At 42.5% G+C, this 21239-nt stretch overlaps 1 protein-coding gene across 2 annotated transcripts; it reads right to left on the bottom strand.

The window, feature by feature from the left end:
- Positions 1-15622: 15622 nt before the first annotated feature.
- hlx1 (H2.0-like homeo box 1 (Drosophila)) lies at positions 15623-19214 on the bottom strand. Of its 2 annotated transcripts, XM_076756482.1 has the most exons (4): positions 18725-19214; positions 18011-18199; positions 17679-17863; positions 15623-16428 (listed from the first exon to the last, which is right to left on the bottom strand). In XM_076756482.1, exons 1-4 carry the CDS (start codon positions 19167-19169, stop codon positions 16102-16104), a joined length of 1146 nt encoding a protein of 381 aa, XP_076612597.1. In that variant the 5' UTR covers positions 19170-19214; the 3' UTR covers positions 15623-16101. The 2 variants fall into 2 exon arrangements, with proteins under 2 accessions (XP_076612597.1, XP_076612599.1); XM_076756484.1 differs by lacking the exon at positions 18011-18199.
- Between the last annotated feature and the right edge of the window lie 2025 nt (positions 19215-21239).

Below are 21239 nucleotides of genomic sequence, written 5' to 3' on the forward strand. Positions count from 1 at the left end.
TTTGCTTTATGGTTGGGTTCATGAGGATCAGATTACATCCATCGACTGCATTTACTGACGGAGCAAACACACATTTTCTTACGTAGATGTAGAAAAGCAGGTTTAGTTGATGTCTTTATTAATGCCTGTTTTGATCAGACAGGAGTTTATTGATGGAAAGAATGCCATTGACAAAATATAAGACATGGAAACTTTTGGTCAGATCCCCTGTTGAGGGTTCATTTTAAAAAAAAAATGAAAACTGGGAATCTTCTTGCAGACTATTTCTTCTGGGGGAATTAATTTAGGTGATAAATATTGTCTCGTTGGTTACAGTAGGACAAAAAACACAGCCAAGCCAGACTTGGCAGTCCTTCTCCACAATGTTCCATGAGTGGTGAACTGTGCTCCAGTTTCATGCTTGTTTGACAATGTTGTCACCCTTTTTCCTCTTGAATATGAAACACTAAACACGCGTAAAAATTATAGCATTTTACCAGCTATGAAATGAAAAGACAAATTATTTTACTGCATAAAAAGAGCTGATTGATTTGCAGTGCTCATTACTTAGGTGTTACTCTATTAGGTTTCATGGTATTATGTCTAATGATGTCAACTTTTCCCTCATGTGAATGTGCGCCACCACATATTCATTCAAAGGGAAATGGTGCAGCTAAATCAAGTAAAAACTCTTTATAATGCCCCAATAAAACACAGGCCCAGATAGAAAAAAGTCACCTCTGGAGAGAGAAATGTGCATAACATCAACAATCTGCTGTGAAATGTGAAATGAAGAAAGTGACCTCTGGTCCCGCTGCTCTTGCCCCACTCCCATTCATCAGCTTCGAGTCTCCACTAAAAGCAGCCTTTACAGCTGGTTGGCGCTTGCACTCTAAAATATGTTCTACTGGATGGACACAAGTGTCGATGAGGTGGTATTTCTCAGGCCCCTTGTCTTTCCGTTATCGCAGGATGTGGAGTCGGGGAGAGTGAGGGAGCAGAGTGGGGAGGACTGGAGCCCTAAAGCATGATTTACTTGACCTTGCAGTGCTGGAACTCACGGCCAGAACCTCATTAATTCCCAGGGTCATTCCGTTCGGACATAAATTGGTTAAAAATCGGAACGCGTGGACGACTTCCAGACATACACAAAGAATTATGAAATCTCTGGCCTTACCCCACCCTCCCTGGCTCTCCCCGTACCCACTCCAAAACCAAAGCATTTCCAAATCGCCGGGCGTAAATCACACGGGTCTGCTCGGAGGAGTCGCCTAATCCTGATTGAAGGGAGGCGGCCGAAGGAACGTTTTGTGCTTATTAGGCAGCAAATATGGCGTTGTTTTATGTGATTATCAACTGTGAATGATTTTTCACTCCCATCCATTGTGGAGCCTTGGTCTGTCTTTTGTTTGGGAAAAAGGAGCTGGAGGAACAGCAGGGCTGAGAGGGAAACCCAATAAATTACACTAATGCACACATTTAAAGGGGCTCATATTCCCCCTGGCCTGTTATCAAGACTACTCCAGTGAGAATGTAAACTACCTCTTTCTGTCCCCCTCCCCAGGCCCAATATTTAATGTTATCATCCTTTAAAACAACCCCACTGTTTATGTTATCACAAATAAAGGGCAGATTATTTCAACTTTTTCTCACTATTTCATATTGGCCAGTCAGGCAAATAGTTGTCTAATGGTGCTGTTGAGCTCATTAATTCCAGAAGATAGACCCAGAATTGTGTAAACAGAGTGAAGTCAGGGCTGGTGAATCACACCTTGAGTTTATAGAGACAGACAGAGGGGGAGGATGCGCTATATGAGCCCACACAAGGAAAGCCGTGGAAAGGAAAACAAGCGTAATCCTGTTGATAAAAGCAGGCTTGTTTCAAAGTTTATTTGGACACACAGTGCCTGGCTGAGGTTAGACCCTAATGAGACAGCAGCCTGTCCAGAGTGGATTCATCACCGCTGGATTGGGGTTATCACCCTCCGCCGTGCTCCACCACTTTTAATCAGGCTCCTCTCTGGTCACTCCCTATCAGCAGCAGTCCATCTCTGGAGCCGTCAGCATCCATCAGGAGCTGCAGACAGGCCCAGGGAGCACGGCTGAGGAGTGCATTAGTAAATTATTGCCTTTTGGTTAAGCTTGAGTGTCACACACGTACGCAGACATGCATGTGCATGCACTTACATACTTGATATATTTATTTATGGGAGAACTGATAGATGGGATGAGACACTGTAAAACCAGCAGTCAGATACATGGTGGAGGAGCTCAGTGCAATCAAATCCTGCAGAGCTGTAAATCAAGAACACATAAAAGCAACACCTGTAGAACATAATGCAATCCAGAACCTTGACAAGCTTATAATGTTAAATTCCTGCATAAAGACACATACTGTATGAGGACTCAAATCTGGGCCTCTCTCACTGCACAAACAAAACTTATCTTCTGCACACACACACATACACAAACACACACACACACACGGTCACACACACAGCATACGTCTGTCTGATTCGTTTAACTTTAAAAGTGATTTAGTGCTGTTAGTGTTACTCACTACCATGACATGACCCGCTCCCACCTCATCAACGCGCCCCCGCAACCCCAAACAAGCACATTAAAGTCACAACAGCTTTTCGTCTTGTTCCGCAGAGATGACACGACACGATTGTGCCGCTCACGGCCAAAGTCTTCGTCTTAAAAGAATAAATAATGATGTCTTCTCTCTCCCAACACCGCTTAGGTAAAATACACAAATCTCAGATGCTGAGAGGGGCCTTAAATCACTCATTGTTGATGTTTAGACCAGTTAAGTCAATAATCTCCATCTTGCCACAGTGATAAGTGATATTGCAGCAAGACTCTTCGTCATTACTTCACTGCGGCAGGTTGAGTTTTCTTATAGCAAAAACATCAGCCTGACCATGTGTGCTGAGTAATTGGCCCCGAGGGAGAAATACTCTTGAAAGTAAAAGAACAATGAACAATTTTTTTTTTTTTCACGTTTCATGGTCACTGAAGACAATGTCCGAATCACAAATGGAAAAGATGGCCGGTCTGTGCTGCAAGATGAAGGCGACAGGAGTGTGAGGAACTTTAACGAGTGCTGCTGGTACAAGAGAATGCAGACAGTTACACAATCGTGGTTAATAAGCAGTAAAAGGAAGTCTTTCCTCACTCTACAAATACACTTCACTGCCTGCCCACAGGAGCAATGTGATGAGATGAGATAAAGATGCACACAGTACTGCTTTTTCTTAAAGGTTAAACATCTGCATGGCTAATATAAACATGAATTTTCCAATAACTTCAATGCACGTTCACGGTGTGATGTATTTCAATCCAAACCTCCTTTGAAAACGCTCTGTAGAACTGAAACTCTGCCCTCACTTGGTTGGTTGGTTGGTTGGTTGGTTCACATTTTATTTCTCCACTCGATTCTGTTTGAAAGCCTTTCCCACAATGGCAGACGTATAATTCTGGTGGAAGAAAAACAAACAATTTTATCGCATGTTTCTGACTTAAAACACTTCACTATAAGGGTGCGTTCATGCCTAAACTGTATGGTTCGGTTAAAATGGCCCCTGGTGTGTTTGCCTGGTTCATTTGTTCTGGTGTGAAAGCTGTCAGTTGAACCCTGCTGTGGTCCAAACAACCTGACCGAGACCCCCACCTCTCAAGGAAATGTTTGTGATATTTTCAATGTTTTGTGGTGAAACACAGTGTTGCCCTGCTGCATTTGATGTGTGGCTTACAGCTTGTGATTCTATTAAATTTTGGGGATTATTCCTAAAGGTAACATGTCATCAACCTTTCAGAAATATTCTAACTTCATGCATTTCAGACACTTGCAGAATGGCTGCTATTCTTGAGCTAAAACAATCAGTTGATTGACAGAAAATGACCTGTAATCCTTTGATAAGCTCAGATGTGAATATTTACTAGTTTCGGTCACCTTTTATTACAGTAAATTGAACATCATCAGACTTTACTCTGTTGCTCAAACAACAGAATCAGTTTGAGCACTCTGGGACACTGAGATGGGCATTTGTCACTATTCTCTGACATTTTACGATTTGAACAATTAATCAATCTAGACAAGACTGATTGACGACGAAAATAAGATTTAGTTTTAGTCTCACTATATACAGCACACACCCATGCTTCATAATGACCAAATTAAGTCATTCCCCAGTTGGACAGATCAAGATGAATTGAACAGTCAAGCTCTTATGAATAATGGAAAATCCACAATAAACCTGCTTCAGCTTCAGATGACATACTCCTGTTCCCCCAGACCATCCCATAGGCAGTAATTACAGGCTGCGTAGCATGTGCCTGTACGTCGTGTGGCCTGTGCTGCCGGCTGCCGAGGAGCCCTGCATCCCATCACGGGCCGTAATGGAAGCCAGATGTCTCCCTGTCTGTTTGAGGCTCATGGCTCATAATCAATAGCCTCACTCTGACTTTCTCTACCTCTCCCTCCTCTTCGACAGCTTGTTATGAGAGGATCTGTGGAGGAATGGTGCGTCTGTGCTGCAAACAAGTGCAAGTGTGTCAAGAGTGAGATTAACTAATTGGATTCCCCACATGAGTTTCTCTTTGGAGGCGGAGGAGGGGGGGGGGGCGGGGGTCGATGTGGCGAGGGAAGGGAAGTGATCCCTCCCCATAGCCTCAACAAGCTACATGACACTGCAGGCTTGTTCCTGCAGACATCGACTCTGGGATTCCAAGAGAGATGGAGGGAAGGGGATTCCCGGGAAAAAAAGGAAAAATCTGTCCAAATAAATAACCCGAAGTGGCACTCAAAGTGACGCAGTGCATCTCCATTTCCTGTGACTGCTTCCTGCGGTCAGACGGGATCGCTTTAAATCTCAATCGGCGAGCTTGTGCCGGGGGAAACATTATGAGGCTGTTTTTTTTTTCAGTGCGAGGGGAAGCGAGGGGTATGTATACAGCACAGGGTTACTGCAGGAAGACGCAGAGGTGTGGTGATTGGAGTGCGCAGGTCGCGACCTCCAGCTTGTAATGATCACCTGATGGATGGTGTGAGCCTGGGGTCAAACGTGTGTCAGAGGAGAGCAGAGCGACGGGCAGCTTTGCATGGCCAGGGCATCTCAGTCTACTGTACCGTGAAAAAACTTTGAACAGAACTTTATTTGATAGCTCATATGACACCATCAGGAGTCAGCAGAGTTTCCATTGGCTTCTTTTTTTTTTTTGGAAACAAACGCTCTGACACATTTGTGTGGTTATGAGTGGCTATTAGCACATAATACAGAAAACCAAACATCACCAAAAAAGAAAGGCTGGTTTAGTGATTTTTGCAGTGCAAGCACAGCACGAACACAACGGATCCAAGACTTGGAACACAGAACAACATGAAGTTATGGTGACATATCACTCATTGGTGTGATTGCTGAGATTTTCCAATACATTGCTACAGTAGCACCTGCTCACAGACAGCAGTTTAACCAGATTATCAAAAGTACTTCATCTGGAGGTAAAGCTGAAATTGACACACCAAAAGGGTGATAATTCCTCACTGCACGGTAAAACTGCATGCACACAAGCAGAGGCTTTTATCTCTTCATAAGTGATTTTCCTTCTTTGATTGAGTGCAGTTTAACTGAAGTGACTGTTACATCTGTGCACATGTGAGTACAAACTGCCATCTAAATGCTCCTCAGGCAGAGCAGGCAGGGCTGTTCCTGATGAGGGCCACTGGGAGAGCAGCGGCAGATCTGGGGCTGAGGCCTCCGTCCGTCCGGAGTGGGAATAACTCCATCTCCACTGATAAAGGCAGCTGGCTCTGGTGACGCTCAGTAAAGTTTTATAGTCAGATATGCACAGATGATTAGGCCAGCTGTGCAGTGTCATATATTCCTAAACAAACCCTGCAGGAACTGAACTCTCACCCCTTGCACATATGGGTTACAGGGCTCGCACTCACGCTCTTGTTCATGCACTTAAATATGTGCAAACATTACGCACACGCACACAGCAGAACAAGAAAGTCACAGTGCGCTTGCTGGCTTGCATGAAAGCTCAGACCAAGTGACCCTTGCTGAAGCAGCGTAAATCACGTTCTCTGTTAAACAGCATTAAGGTTACAGTCTCAGAAATGGCTTTGCTGTGACCACATCGATGCAAAGAAGGACAGTAATTATGATCTCTCACCCGCATCTAAATCTGTATGCTAAATCAGTTATAAGGAAGTGGGAAGGATGTGAAACTGAGCAGCACTTTCTATAAATCACCTGTTCACTGTCACTTGCACGTCTCCTCTCCGGTTGCTGTGGTGACGAGTGTGTGGCGCTCTCTCGGTCCAAATTGTTTTGATCAAAGGAGCTGTGTAACGCTCAGCCCCTGCAGTTCTCTCCGCCATCGCTCTGTTTATTTTGGAACAAGAACAAGATAAACCGAAGTGACGTCTTATTTATTTTCCCGCTCTTGCCCTCTCCTCCCCTCGACAAGCAGAGTCGTGAGGAAGAATTCCTCGATAATCCATCAGTATCAGTCTAAAGTGTGTGTTCTCTGGAGTGTTGACACCACACACACACAGATATATGATGGAGTGTGACCAGGTCTAATGCTATTACACAGAGTCAGATAATAAAGGGCACTATCAGATAAAAGGGAATGAGCGATGAGCCGGGTGACATGCTTGATTGTGATTGGTCCCTGGGGTGGTCTACTGGTGGTCTCACACATAAGGACACATGACTCAAATATAGTTCTTCAGAGCATTTTCATGGTACAAATACCTCTCTGCCTGCATGTTTGCATGGCTGCTCTTCACCCTCATTTCTTCTTTTGTCATTTTCAGTGTGTGCATGAAGCATTTTATGTAAATATATATTTTGCAGAACTTCAGTGTAAAGTCTGTCACTTTTTATTAGCACGACAATTTAAAAGGCGATGCTTAGCATAGCATGATGCTGGTTAAATGAAAGCTTATGGAACTTCAGCATACAGTTTCCCATTTAAGTGATACCATCTAAACTGATAATGACTGTTTCGGTGATGTGTCATTTGCTGAACAAAGAGACAAAAACCTTGTTAGTCATTTGACATCATGATAAGCAGACATGTAGTTCATCTTGTTACTCACTGAGTGGTGTTTCGTTTTAGCTGTTCTCCATTAAATGGCATCTGCGAGCCACGATAAGCACCAAAAAAGGGGAAATGAGGAAACCTCAAACTATACTCAGCGGGGTTAAAATGTATCTTCAGAGAGGCCACGCAGGTGATCGGAGTTGCATCACATGTCAGGTTCTGCCTAACTGTAACACAGCTTGCTTGTGATGTACACTGAAGAATCTACCAGTACTTTAAAATTAACTTCATGCAAATATATAGAAGTTATTTATCTCAACTTCTTGCACAGATAAAGTCTCAGTGACAGGCACACATGCTGAAAACATGAGGTGCATTTAAGTGTGTGTTCATGTTCAGATACATTTCTCCTCTTGATATTTTGTTCTTGTAAGTATTATTTTTTTCCTGTGTTTTTTCTATTTGATATGATTGTGAAGTATTGTAACTACTGTCTTTATCTACCTTTTGAAAACTATAGGCTACACTGTTAAAAATATACTAATCTAATGTTATTTTGTTGTGAACCTACTTTCTCTAATGATGGTAAAGTTACTATGTATGTTTATGAATGACAAGCTCAGAATCATGTTTGTTTTTATACTGAGGAGGAACTGAACCTCATTTGTATGCATACCGGAAAGTGTTGCTGGAGTCCTCTGATTGGTGGGTTTTTCCAGGTGAGAGTCTACAGCCTGTTTATATTAACAAACACTGCACGTATACACTAATGTACACTAGTGTACACTAATTGCGTCTGATGGAAGTCTGAGGGCTGAATCCTAACTGATAAACCGAGTGATGACTGAGCACAAGTGATCAACAGCATGCAGGAAGTTCAACTTCAAATTTTAATTTTCTGACAAATTGAAAAAAACTTTTAAACTGGAAATGATGAGTTGAATCAAAGCACTGCAAAGAGTTCACTGGTGTAGATTTCTCAGCATGCACTGTTTGAGAGTAAAGTTCAGGATTTAGGGGGAGCTATTGGCTGTTAGAATGAGCTCTTTATATTTACAGAGGCAGTGCCATGTTGCACCACCATGTTTCTACAGTAGCCCAGAATGGACAAACCAAACGCACCTTTCACATTTTTTGTAGCAACCGTAGAGGAGGGTGAGGTGAGGGGTTCCACTCACTGTGGATCAAAGTGGTAGAGCAGACTCTAAAAAAACAGTGAAAATGTTGCTGTAATATTTGTCCATCCCAGCCATAGACTGTATAAAACATGGCTGTAGTCTCCAGGACGTCTTTCACGGTTTTCTGAAGAACCATTGTGAAGCTCAGTGTCAGCGGCAGTGCCTCACCCCGTCAAACCCCCGGCTAATACAAAAATGGGCAAAGAGGTGGAGCTCGGGTTGAGATGAGGTGGACCGAATGAAGCCTGGTTGATGAAACCGAACGGCTGTCTTTCAAAGTGGCCATGCCCATAATTATGCTTAACTTTAAGCCTTAATTAATTAAGGTAAAGTAAAGTAATTTCAATGAGTGAGTTATATAATAGTAGAACTAAAGATACAAACATGTTTATCTTTGCTGTAAAGTTGGGCATTTTAATATGGGGGTCTATGGGAATTGACTTGCTGTTGCAGCCAGCCTCAAGTGGCCATTTAAGGAACTGCAGCTTTTGGCACTTTAGCACTGGCTTCACTTTCCATTTTGATTAACTGTTGACTTTTTTCTTTTTTTCAAGTTCAGTGAACTTAAGTTGGTTAGTTTTCCTTTTTTTGACTTAGAAATAATTCTTAAACTTTAGTTCAGTTAACTCACATTTTTAGGGCAGCAGGGCAACATAAGTTGAACCATCTGAAATAGTTTTACAGTGCACTCTGAATAAAACCCAATTTGAGGTGTCCCCACTCTGAAATTTGTACATAAAACCTAAAAATTTAACCTCATAATATGATATTCTCATCACCGAGGGGAATAACAATTTCATGCTCCTGCAAGCCAGCGCTGAGGTTGAACATGCGAGCAACTCTCTCATTTGCACGCACATAACGTCAACTCGATCTGATGCTTGGACCTAACATACGGTTAGTCTGGAAGCCACAGGCAGTTCACCCCGGCTGCAGAGAGCAGACTGAAAATTTGCTGCTGATGACAGGTCATGTGAAATGAAAGTGCTTTTTACATCCTCTCTTTTGTGTTTGCATCTCAGCGGGCAGCCAGAGCTCGGCCATAATCCCCCTCCCAGTGTGTACATCACTCAGTGAATTCAGCCTCTATGGAAACGGGCAGGCGGTCGGACTGCTGCCATTTCACAGCCCTAATTAATACCAAACCTCTGCACCCTTCACAAATTACAGCGTATACCACACGGGGTTGGCTCAAGACAACAGTCTGCAGTTTGCAATAAAACGGTTCCTTCATGGCCACATTAAAAAACAGGGCGGTAGGTCGGAGGACTTTTAGCTTATAACTGATTACTGTTGGCCATCAGCTCCGAGTGTGTAGGCAGTGTATTATTTGAGGAGGGTGGTGAAAGAGAGCTTAAGTAGTGCTGTCCAGGTGGTGGGTTCTCTGAGGGATTCTCCACTGTGAGAGCCATCCAAGGACAACCGGGAGAGCTTTTCTGGCCGGGGTGGGGGAGGGGAGGGCTTCTGTTCAGGCCGAGAGGGAGGAACTGGCCACCCCACAGTGCCCCGCTGGCTGTGGTCCGCAGCCAGTGCAGCAGTAGGTAACTCTGGAGCCAAGGTGGAGTGAGAAAGGAAGGGAGGAAACTCGGAGAGAAACCATGAAAAATGTGGAGCATGAAAATGTCTCCCTTGGTTTATGGCAGCGCAGCCGGGCTTCCAAGAGAAACACATCTTTAAATTTAACTTGAGATGTCTTTTTTTTTTTTTTTTCTTCCACTCCCAACTGCTGGCAAGTTCCTGGCTCTGAGAGCAAGGCCAAGATGCTAGGAAACTGCGACCATGTTAAAAAAGCACTCAATAATGTGGCTTTTTGGAAATGTGGCGACAGCTTCTGTACGAGGGGCTCAGCTTTCAGCGTTGGTGAACATGTTTGGTGTGTGTGCAGCTGCGGAACAGTCCTCGGGATATAAATGTTCAGAAAAACACTTGAAGGTATATTTACTGAGGGTTAATATGAGGTGTAAGGAAATAAATATGCAGATTATTTTGCTGACGTTTCAGTTTCCCGTGCAGAAAACATAAACTCTCTTGTGTTCAACGTGCATTTAACTGTTTCTCCATATCAGCTTCACACACACTCTCTTCTAATCCCATCCAGGGAGAAACGTCCCAACCGTGTTTGGAATAAAAGGCCATAAATAAAAGACTTGATACTGGTTATTCCAGTGAATTGGCCGAAAACGACGGGGGCGGCTGGAAACATTTTGGCCTGCTATCAAATTAAAGGTTCTTACCATGTAATAATATTTTGCTAGTCTCAGGAGGAAGTCATCTCTCATGCTCATGATTCAGAGCTCATTTAGGAAAAGAGCATCCAGCTGATCTCATAAATCAGTGTTTGATGGAACAAACATACCTCTGAAGGAAACCCAGCCACCTCCAGAGCGTCGGCTCAACCATGTAGTTACAGTGTCTGAATAAAATGCTCCGCTGATGATGAACGCATTCTCTGGCTTTGGAGGGTGATGCACATTAGCCAAAGGTTAACACCTCTGCTTGCAGCGGGCGCCATAAACGTTAGTTTACGTCAGAGGGATTAATTATTGTTGGCAAATATTGTTTAATTTAAAAATGCAACAATGAAACATAATTAAGTAAATGTACAATTTCTAAGTACTAGTGACTTGTTCAGATTTTACATACAAAACAGATGATCAGCTTGCAAAATAAGATGGATTGCTACATGTTAAAGTACTATTACTGTTACTGGGTATATATAGCACCGAGGCAATAAGTGTGTAAGGTTGTATTGACGCAGCCTTCAGTCACAAATGAATTAAAAACAAAACAATGTGCATATGATATTCAGAACTGCAAAGGACAAACATATTATTCACATAAAATACTCATATGTACGATTAATTAAATTAATATGTGTGTTCGCTTTATAGTGTTAAATTTCTAATGTTTTCAAGGAAAAACATGAGCCTTTCGTGTCTGACACTGGATCAAAATAACCACAATTTAATTTGAAACTCACTAATATTAGAAAATAAAAGGAACACTGGCTCAAAACAACCCTCTGGTGCTGGATAAAGTGTTGCATCATTGACCCAAACAGGGAATTTTAGTGAGATTAGCTCCGCCTCGACCTGCTGCAACATCAAACTGCTGCTTACATCGTAATGAAATAATACACCGATAATGTAATTTATGATACAATAACATCTACTTCTTTTACTTGTAATGCTTGAAGTACAGTCTGCTGATGATACTTCTATACTTTTACTTGAGTAGAATTTTGTAGGTATGTTATAATGGAGCATTTTTACAGTGCTGTGTTGTACTGGTTGGAAAGTAAAGTCCATTAATTTTGAGGTACTTGTACTTTAAGTTGGTATTTCCACTTCATACTACTTTACATATCTACTTCACTGCATTTCAGAGGCTATTATTGTTCTTTTTACTGCACTAAATTTGTGCATCATAACCCACTAATATGACATACAATAATAGATTGAATGTGGTATTTAAAGCACATTTGGCTGCCAGGACCTTTCTCGATTTGGAAAGAAGGACTTTTACTTGTCATGGCGTATTTCTCCACTGTGGTACTTCCTCTACAGCATTCATATTGATAAGATGTTCGCATCACCATTCTCATCATGACAATTATGACCCTATCACCATCATCATGCCCCAAAAGAGGAAGAAGCAGAGTTACTAAACAAAACCTCCACCTTTTTGCACGCTACATTCGTCGGCTGCAGTTTCTCAAACACTTGTTGAGTTATTGTGAAGCTCCGTCACCCCCCCACCACCGCCACCATCACCGCCGGCTCTGATGCATTACGACAGCGGAGGAGAAATCTCCATCAGCCTATCAAACAACTTCACAGATAATGCCTCAAAGCAGCGGAGACGTCACAGCTTTTAGTCACGTTAATCCCTCAGCCGCTGCAGACAGAAACCCCCTCTCTGCTCTCACAGACCTAATTTGTTTTACACAGTTACTTTTTCAAAGCGTTAAATATTGGCCAAATCTGCAAAGGCTGGTTTATTTTATGGGTTGCCCTGTCCTGGGTTGCCAAGAGGGACGTATAGGACAGCTTTTAATGGAGGGGGGGAAGGCTGACATAAAATACAGGCCAGATGGACTTTCTCCTATCCTGCTCATAAAAGTTCTTAGGACAGTTCACAAATCAAGGCCTCTCAGTATTATGTTAAGCGTTTGGATTGTTATTGTTATTGTACATTTGCAAATACTAACGTAATTTATAGCTTTTCAGGCATAATTCGAGACTCAACCCACCCAGAAATTTAATATGCGAGCGTTTAACGGTTAATATTGGCTTGATAAAGTGCCCGGAGCTTTTACTGCCTTCCATGGAAACTGGCTATCATAACTCTGACAACTTTTCATCCAGCATGAATTAAAGGTGAGGATGAAGCCGATGAGTGTCATCATTAACTGTCAGGGGCCTGCGCCGGAGTTTTGGGGTAAAGCGTCTCCTGTGTGGTGGCTGCAGCAGCAGCAGCAGCAGCAGGTATACTGTACAGCCAGGAGAGGGGAAAATGAAAAGTGAAATTCAAGATGCTAAGCTAAAACGGAAAAACTGCAGCTCTCTGGGGGTCAGTCCTCTTTCCGGAGCAGAGGAAAGTGGACCCCATAGTGGAGAGGGTTTGCGGTGGTCTGGGTTTTTGGGTCACTCATTATGATGTTACTGCTAACATGACAACAAATACCAATGGGGCTTTGAGTTTCCTGACTGAGATATAATGCTATGAAAAGCACGGGCCTTCCTTCAGCATCATGGTGTGCTATATGTCTGCGTTAAGCAGAGGACTTCAGATAAGAAATAAGATTATTTCATAGCTGAATAATGTTTTTCAGTGGTGGAAAGTCAGAAAGTACATTCACTCAAGTGCTATGTACATTAGTACAGTTTTGAGGTACTTGAGTGTTTGCATTTTATGCTACTTTAAACTTGTCCAACATACATTTCAGAGGGAAATCTACTTTTTACTACACATTTAGCTGTACTTACTATGACTTTACTAAGATTTTATATTAAAAACACATGCTGTGTTTATAATATATGATCAATTTATATATCAAAATACCAGAAAGTATATGAAATAGTCAGAATTAGCTCCACCTTGACCAGCTGCAACATTTAAGTACTTTTACCTTGACTTTTACTTTCCCTTTAAGTTGGAATAGTTTTAAAGCGCAGTAATGTTACTTTGACTTAAGTTAATGATCTGCATACTTCTTCCTTCTGTGGAGCTGTGAAATATTTGTTTATGTGACACTGATCTTATTAAACTTGCAGCTGCACCAGGCGTGGAAGAAGTACTCAGATCTTCTACTTCAGTAAAAGTAGCAATGCCACAATGTAAAAGTACTCTGCTACAAGCTAAAGTCCTGCATTCAAAATGTTAAACACAGAAGCTGCATCAAAGTATACTTAAAAATACTCATCGTGCAGAGAAAATCTCATTTCAGACTAATGATGTATTAGTGGATGAATGTGGAGGATGCTTTGAAACAGCTTTACAGCATTTAGACCCTCATGCTGGGAAAAAAAATAGAAGAAATATAAACAAATGTAATTGAACAGTGAACTAAATCACATTAATTGATTGAGGTGTTCTGAGTGGGCGAACTACAGGATTCATGACCTCAGTATTTCTAAAATCCTACTTACGGCCCTGCTGACACGACCAGCTCTGCATCATCAGTATTTTTACTTTTCATACTTTAAACCAATACTTTAAACTCTCACTAAAATTAAAATAGGAATGCATGACTATTACCTGTAAAGGGGTATTTTTTACAGTGTGGTATTGCTGCTTTTACTTAAGTAAATCTGCAGGCATCTTGTTTGAAGCTGTGTGAAGCTGTGTAATGTTTGTTTATTTTACGGAACGCTGAATTTGAGTGAAAGCTGCAGCAAACTCCATCAGGCTGACTTTTAGGAGCTCTTACATGTATGCACACACACACACACACACACACACACACACACACACACACACACATTAATAAACAATGGTCTGAGTCAAACCTCTGGGCTGCAGCTGCGTTTAGGAAACACTTATTCAGTGGGAATTTTCAAGACGAATCATCATGTTTTGCCCCAGAAATACTAGACAGACAGTTGAGATGACGACATGGGATGAGTGTTGATACTGAGAGTTAGCTTCAGTGGAGTTTGAGGGATGACAATGAAATGATTTGCTCTTGAGCACAAGTCATCATGGCTTATTCCAGATTTATAGGGCTCCTATAAAAGATAATTACTCTGACAGACACAGGTATAGACATGTAAAGGGAGGGAGCGTATCATTACATCATGTCATTAAACAGGTTTAATGGGGCTGCGTGTGGGTTTAGAAGCAGCAATAATGTGGATTTCTTCTGAATCTCGAGCAGTCAGTGTTTGCAATCACGATGAGGATTTCAACCTAACGCTCTCCTCTTGTTTGTCTATGAGTGGCATGATGTTCTTGTTGGTGGTGATAAAAAAAAACAGCAGATCTGAGCTGGACTCTGGTCCAGGCCTGCAGAGCGAGGTTATGGGCAGCACTTTAAATGGAGGAGATGTTGATTGTATCTGTGGCTGGATACATAAAATATACTCATCCGGGTCGTCGCTGCTATCTGGAGCCAGTGAATGTATACAGACTATAAATTACCCTCTCCTTCTTCTCTCTCGCTTTCTGCTCTGCCAGAGCTGCAACGTGCTCGGGAGACATTTGGGTCACTGAGTCACATTAATGTGCTTAGAGAAGAAGAAGATGTATACATTTATCAAGGAGGAATGATTTGGTCCCGTCAACCATTTAGACTGTTTGTCAGTTGAGCAAAATCTAAAAAAAAAAAAAAAAGCTTTAATTTTCATTAATTCATTATTTTTTTATTTTGTTGGTGTTATCAAAACAATATTGTTTTTTTCTTTTTCTTTTTTTTTTAATTAGACAAAAGTAAAAATCAGTTCACTGCACCCCAAACAGGATGCAAATTATATGTATATAAAAGTATTTGCACACATGCACTTGAGTTATTTATTTTTGTGGATTAAACAACCCAATTTGGACAGCAGCTACTCTCAGTTTCCGGTTTCCAAAAAAAATTGCATCTTTATTTATTTAATTTATTGCGTATTTGCAGCACACTTATTGGATTCCTGATTAGTTTTACTGCTGCTGAGGCGTTTGTGATTCCCACTTTAAATAAAAAGCAAATATAAACGTTAAAATATATTTTTTTTAATTAGCCTATATTTAAAACCTAATATTAACCTGAGATCAGAGCAAATCGACTGAAATGAACGAGCAACTTACAAATTTAATAATAGTAAAAATAAAAATAATAATTGTAATCCGGTTTTTCAAAGTAAGAAACATTTTATTTACAATATTTTCAGTGCAAATTAATATTAACAAAATAGCACAACTATATATTCAGACAAAAACAATGGCTACATGAACACGTGAAACGAGTGGTTCATAACCTAGAATTAAAATTCACAACCGCGTATTTCCTGCAGATGAGGAAAACATGATGCACACCAAAGCTCTTGAGAGGAAAACGACAGACAGGAGGCACTGGAGGTGGCTGGAAGTCCCAAATTCAATTTAAATACTTTTGGTTTTTATCTTTGTAAAGAAACTGGAAAAATTACGGGAAAAAAATTAATATTGAACATTAATTGGGACCTGTGCTGCTTGTGTCGGGGCTAAAATACTGTGTCACATGAAATAATACTGTCTTATTGCTCCACTTGTTCCCAGGAATTAGACGGCGGGGCCTGACTACTTGCTGCAGCCTTCGCCATACCTCATGTGTCTCTGATTAAACGCTGCCACTCCGGGTGCGTTTTAATATCGCTGTCGCTCTTCCGTCAAAAATAATTACAGTTCATGAACTAAACCTTCATATCAGTATCTGAGAGGCCGGCGTGTCTGGCACCGCGGCCGCCGCCTGCGCGCCGCTCGCCGGGCCGCTCCCGCTCATGATCACGCTGGTTTTGCTGATCTCAGAAACGTCCAATTGTCCGTCGGAGGTTTCCTCCTGAGGCTCGTCGGACTCGCACTCGCTCCTGCCCTCGCTCTCGCACTCGGACTCCGCCGGCTCCTTGCGCTCCCCGCTGCCGGACTCAGGCGCGCTCTTGTCCGGCTGCTCCTTCTCCTTGTCCTTCTGAGCCTGGGCCTCTTTGGAGTGTCTCCACTTCATGCGTCTGTTCTGGAACCACACTTTGACCTGAAAACACACGTTTCTTAGACTTCTGTCTTGTGCATAATTCAGTGACATACAACTGCAGTCTTTTTCTGCAATCTCTGCATTTCCTCTAAATTTCTTTAAATTTCCAGGTAACATTATATAAATAAAGATAAATAATAAAAAATAAAGATGGGCCTTATTTCAGGAAACTTGGTACTTTAAGTCTAATCCTCGCAATCTTAAATCTTGTCTATAATGCTTTTTACTTTTTATTTTTTTAATTCTTCTTTCCTCTTCCTTGTAATAAGACATCATATACATGTGTGGTAAATAACCCACTTAACACATATTTTAAGGCTACAAAAAGCTAATATTAATAACCCAGAAATATTCCGTTTAACCTTTATTTAACCAAGTGAGGATTTGTTTTGCAAAGCAGGCCAAGACATAAAAGCTGCAAATAAATTTCAAATACCAGTAGACAACAACAAAATGAGTGATATTAGTTGGAGAGAGTGGTAAAATAAGATAATCTGAGTCAGTTTCCATTGATGTTGACGTTTGCTCTGATCTTCACTGATGCAACATGCAGTGTGATGAAATGTAAACAACAACTGTGAACTGTGACTCAGTGTATGGTGAGATATGGCATCCACTGGGACGTCTCTCAGCCAATCAGGCTGCACTGTTTGGTCATGAGGCTGCTTTGGCAGCATCAGTAAGGGGTGAGCTCCTTTTGTACATTATCATTAGTTCATTTTCAGTATTAAGTTCTTATCCTGGTTGAATCTGGAGGAAAATGGCTCCTTCAGGCTTATCTGTGATCTTTGAGACCTAATGAATGTGACTGTAACTGTGGAAGCACAAATCTTTATTTCACATCACTTCATTGGTTTGTCAGAGCCTGAGCCACCGGCTGAGGACACTGACGTCTTTGTCCACTGATGGTTTTTTTTCTGGGAATTTTGGGGGTTTTGGGTCAAACTTTACACGTGGTCCGTATTTTATAGGCTGTTTCAAAACACTTTCAGATGCTGGAAGAGCGAAGAAAGCAGCATTTAGACCTTGCATGCCATGCAGGCAATTAAGAATACACAGAGGATATAAACTGAACTCGTAAAAATGACAAAATCCAAATGATAAGAAAAAAAAATATAACTTTGTTTTGGTGTCTGGTCATTGGTAAGATGACATCAGTTGTTTGTTAAAACTTGTTTGTAGATGTGGTTTGCAGCAGAAATGACAAAGCTTTGGCTCTTTCTTGCGTGTTTAATTGCTCTGCTTCCTACCTGAGCGTCCGTCAGCCCGAGCATCGCAGCCAGCTGCTTTCTGTCCGGCTTGGTGACGTACTTCTGTATCTCGAATCTCTTCTCGAGGCCTTTCCTCTGCAGGTTTGAAAACACCGCCCTCGACCACGACCTCTTCCTCTTGTACGTCTGTGGCATTGTGTCTTTTGTGAGGACGGCGTATGGACCTGAAAGACACCGAGAGGACGCGAGGGTTAAACCAAAAAGAGAAGAGAAACCAGGGAGAACATGCACTGCAGGTGTCTCACACCTCCAAACGGAGAGCCGGACCGGGCCAGCTTCCTGTCTGATACAGTCCTACATGCGGTGGCTACCTGGGAAGGTGTCCTGAAACTGATGCTGGCCTGATTGCCTGCTGCTGCTGCTGCTGCTGCCTAGTGAACTCATCATGGAGGACGCGTCGCTCATCCCGGGGTCTATGGAGGAGAAGTACTGGCTGGCCGGAGGCTGAACGGGGATGTGGATCCCTGACTGACGGTTCGAGCTAACGATGGACGTGAGATCTGTCACAGAGCGAGAGATGATGAGTTACCGCAGTGACACAACCTGCGGGGAGGGGAGGGGAGGGGGGGGGCAAAGATGGTCTAGTATTTAGAGAGACCATCCTACAAACTCCTAGACTGGGTTCATGTGACTCTTAAGTGCTGCATTGCTGCTGTTTGTAGCTGATCCTGACCTCTGACCTCTCTGGTTTAGGGGGCAAAAGAGGAGAGGATTTCCCCACAGGGCTCCTTAAAGCGCACATCATGAGGCTATTTGCGCTCTTACTGCTCTGTGAACAAGTGTGTCACTCTTATAAACTGGCAGATGTCTGATTCAACACATGAGAAATCTTTGTACTTGTTTCCAGTTTCAGTTTCTAAAGTTAGGACGTGTCTTATCGGTATTAACTGATAGCCTATCATTAAAATGAAGAACTTTAGCGGCATAAAACACGCCCAGAGTTATTGTTTTCTTTGGCTGACATGAGAGGAAGCGTCTCTAAACACCACGCATCTCTTTTGGAAATTCAAAATCTCTCCTCTCACCTCTTAATGACGACTTTTCTCTGCCTTTTGGATCAAAGTCCGTCGACAATATCCGATCAATTCCGAATTTGAGGTCTTTGCTTGAAGGCGGGGGAGCTTGTTGGGAGCTCAAAGCAGTTCTGGAGACTGATGTTAGCTGTAGTCCGTGTCTGTGATAGGGGGACGCCGGACTCACCCTCGCGCCGTACACCGACGGGTCCGGAGCGACAGGAGCGGGGCGCAGCGGCGAGCTGCCGGAGTGGCCCTGCTGCGCACGGTGGTGGTGTCCCATATGCACCATGAGGGCCGACGACCCCGGGATGTTCTCCGCGTCTCCAGCCTGCAAGATGTCTGCGATGCAAAACGAGGGTTTCTTCATCGTATCCACAGCGAAGCCCCCTGCGCAGTACGCGGACCAGAGGCTAAAGTTTGATGCGTAAAACGGGTTGAGCCCGGCCGTGTACATCCCGCAGCCTCTAATGCGCCTTATTGTTTCTCAGAAGAGGGCATAAACGGACAGGCATGTAAAAAAAGCAGGGAGAGCGTTTTAGGAGGATAGATGACCGTCCTCTTTGTGCCAGTGCCAAAATCGCTCTCCCAACTCTGAAATCCAAACCCTGCAGTTCCACTCTGAAGTTCCTCCGCTGACACTGATTGGTCGATTTCTGAGCCAATGGACGTTTCGCATTTGCTCACATCACGTCCTTGTAAATGAGGATGATGTGTGTGACACACACACACACACACACAGACGCACACACACACACACACACACACACACACACACACACACACACACACACACACACACACACACACGACCGGGACACTTCGGGGCAATTTTGAGCCTTAGATGATGGATTGATCACTTAAAGAGAACCTCCACCCATCAGCGCGCACAAAAACATTACACCATTAACGCTCGTGCTAATTTCGTTTTTTTTTTTTCTTTGTGGAAATAAATTATATCTTATTCCAGAGGCGAGAACAGACCCGCCGCGGAGTACAAATATTTTCAGGGAAGTCTTTGATCTGCAAGTTTTCAACATAAAATATCTCTGCTGCTCTGCAAAAAAATGGAAAAATCAAGTCGGAGAAACAGGCCACACAGATACGTGAAATAATAAGATACGGGATAATAAGCATTTAATAATCAACTGTTCAAACAATACACGCACAATCACATAACCCAGGAGAGCCTCTATTAGCTGCAGCTCATCCTGTTTTTGATGGGCAGTGATTCGTGTTAAATGAGCGGATATTCCTGCTAGATTTGCCCCCAAAATAGAACCTGTTTTAGTATTTTAGGATACAGCAGAAATCCTTATTTCTTCCGGAGCAGAGGGGGGGCCACTTTATAATGACTGTTAGAACTTCCCTTTTTCAATATTTGCGCAACTTTATCTCGACCTGCAAGTTGCACGCTGACGCAAATCCGTCCCCATGCTCATAATAAACAGAGGAAACCGATTCCCCCTCCAAAGCGAAAACACAATTAACTTCAGAGGCGATACCTCATCCGCAAGGCCCCTCAAGATTCACACGTTGGGTCCTGGCCAATAGGAGTTTATGATCAAGAGTCATTTTAAATTGTAAAAAACAAAAACACTTTTTTTCCCCCCGTGCAGCGTTAATTAATTTGACTAAACTGGCCTGAAACAAGTTTTAGATATTTCCATTAATAAGCAGCTTTTATAATCGCGTCTGCGCGTGTAAGCTCGTGCACTTTCTATTCTTTTTTAAATGTCAATTAAAATGAACTCCTGCTGTCGTGCCTTCATGCTGTTTGGACCCCCCCCCCCCTTACCCAAACCTCTCCGATCGCATGTCCCCCTTGCAAGCGTGGAAACAATGGCCTCTGAGGCCCGCGTTCATTTGGTCTTGATTCATGCGCGCGGAAGGGCCGATGACCCTGACTGCCTCTATCATGCTGTTTTCGAGTGACACTTTTCCGGGTTAAAATTAGAAATGAGGGTTTTTTTAACGTTTGCCCTCCATCATGCAGTCAAAACAATCCAGGGAAGAGGATGTAGCAGACGCTGCACGCCTCGAGTTATTTCAGGTGCTGATGAGCTTTTCAGTGGGAAGCATTAAAAAAAAAAAACAGCAGGCCTCAGATCAGCTTTTACACACACAGGACCGTGACAAGCTGCAGGGAAAGCGGGGACACCGGATAAATTTAGCTTTTTTTTTTTCCTCTCTCAGCTCCAGTGTGATATAAGTTGAGTTGCTGTTCACAATCATAAAGCAAAGAAAATATTTTCATTTCCTTTTTTTTTGAAAATCTAAATTGTGTGTATTTGTCTGGTTCATCTGATCAAAGAAGGATAGAAAATTGTACCAAGTGTGAAACGTCCTGCACCTCTGGTTGATTTAAAAGTGCCTGAAGAGATAAAAGAGTTGCATGCATGCAAACACTCTGCAGACTCTCCTTGTTACTGATTCTGAATGTACACACACACACACACACACACACACACACAGAGGATTTAAACAATATAAAATGTGGATAAATTGTGAGATTTCATGTTATAGC

Source organism: Chaetodon auriga, chromosome 18 (genome assembly GCF_051107435.1).
Source record: "Chaetodon auriga isolate fChaAug3 chromosome 18, fChaAug3.hap1, whole genome shotgun sequence".
Taxonomy (NCBI): domain Eukaryota; kingdom Metazoa; phylum Chordata; class Actinopteri; order Chaetodontiformes; family Chaetodontidae; genus Chaetodon; species Chaetodon auriga.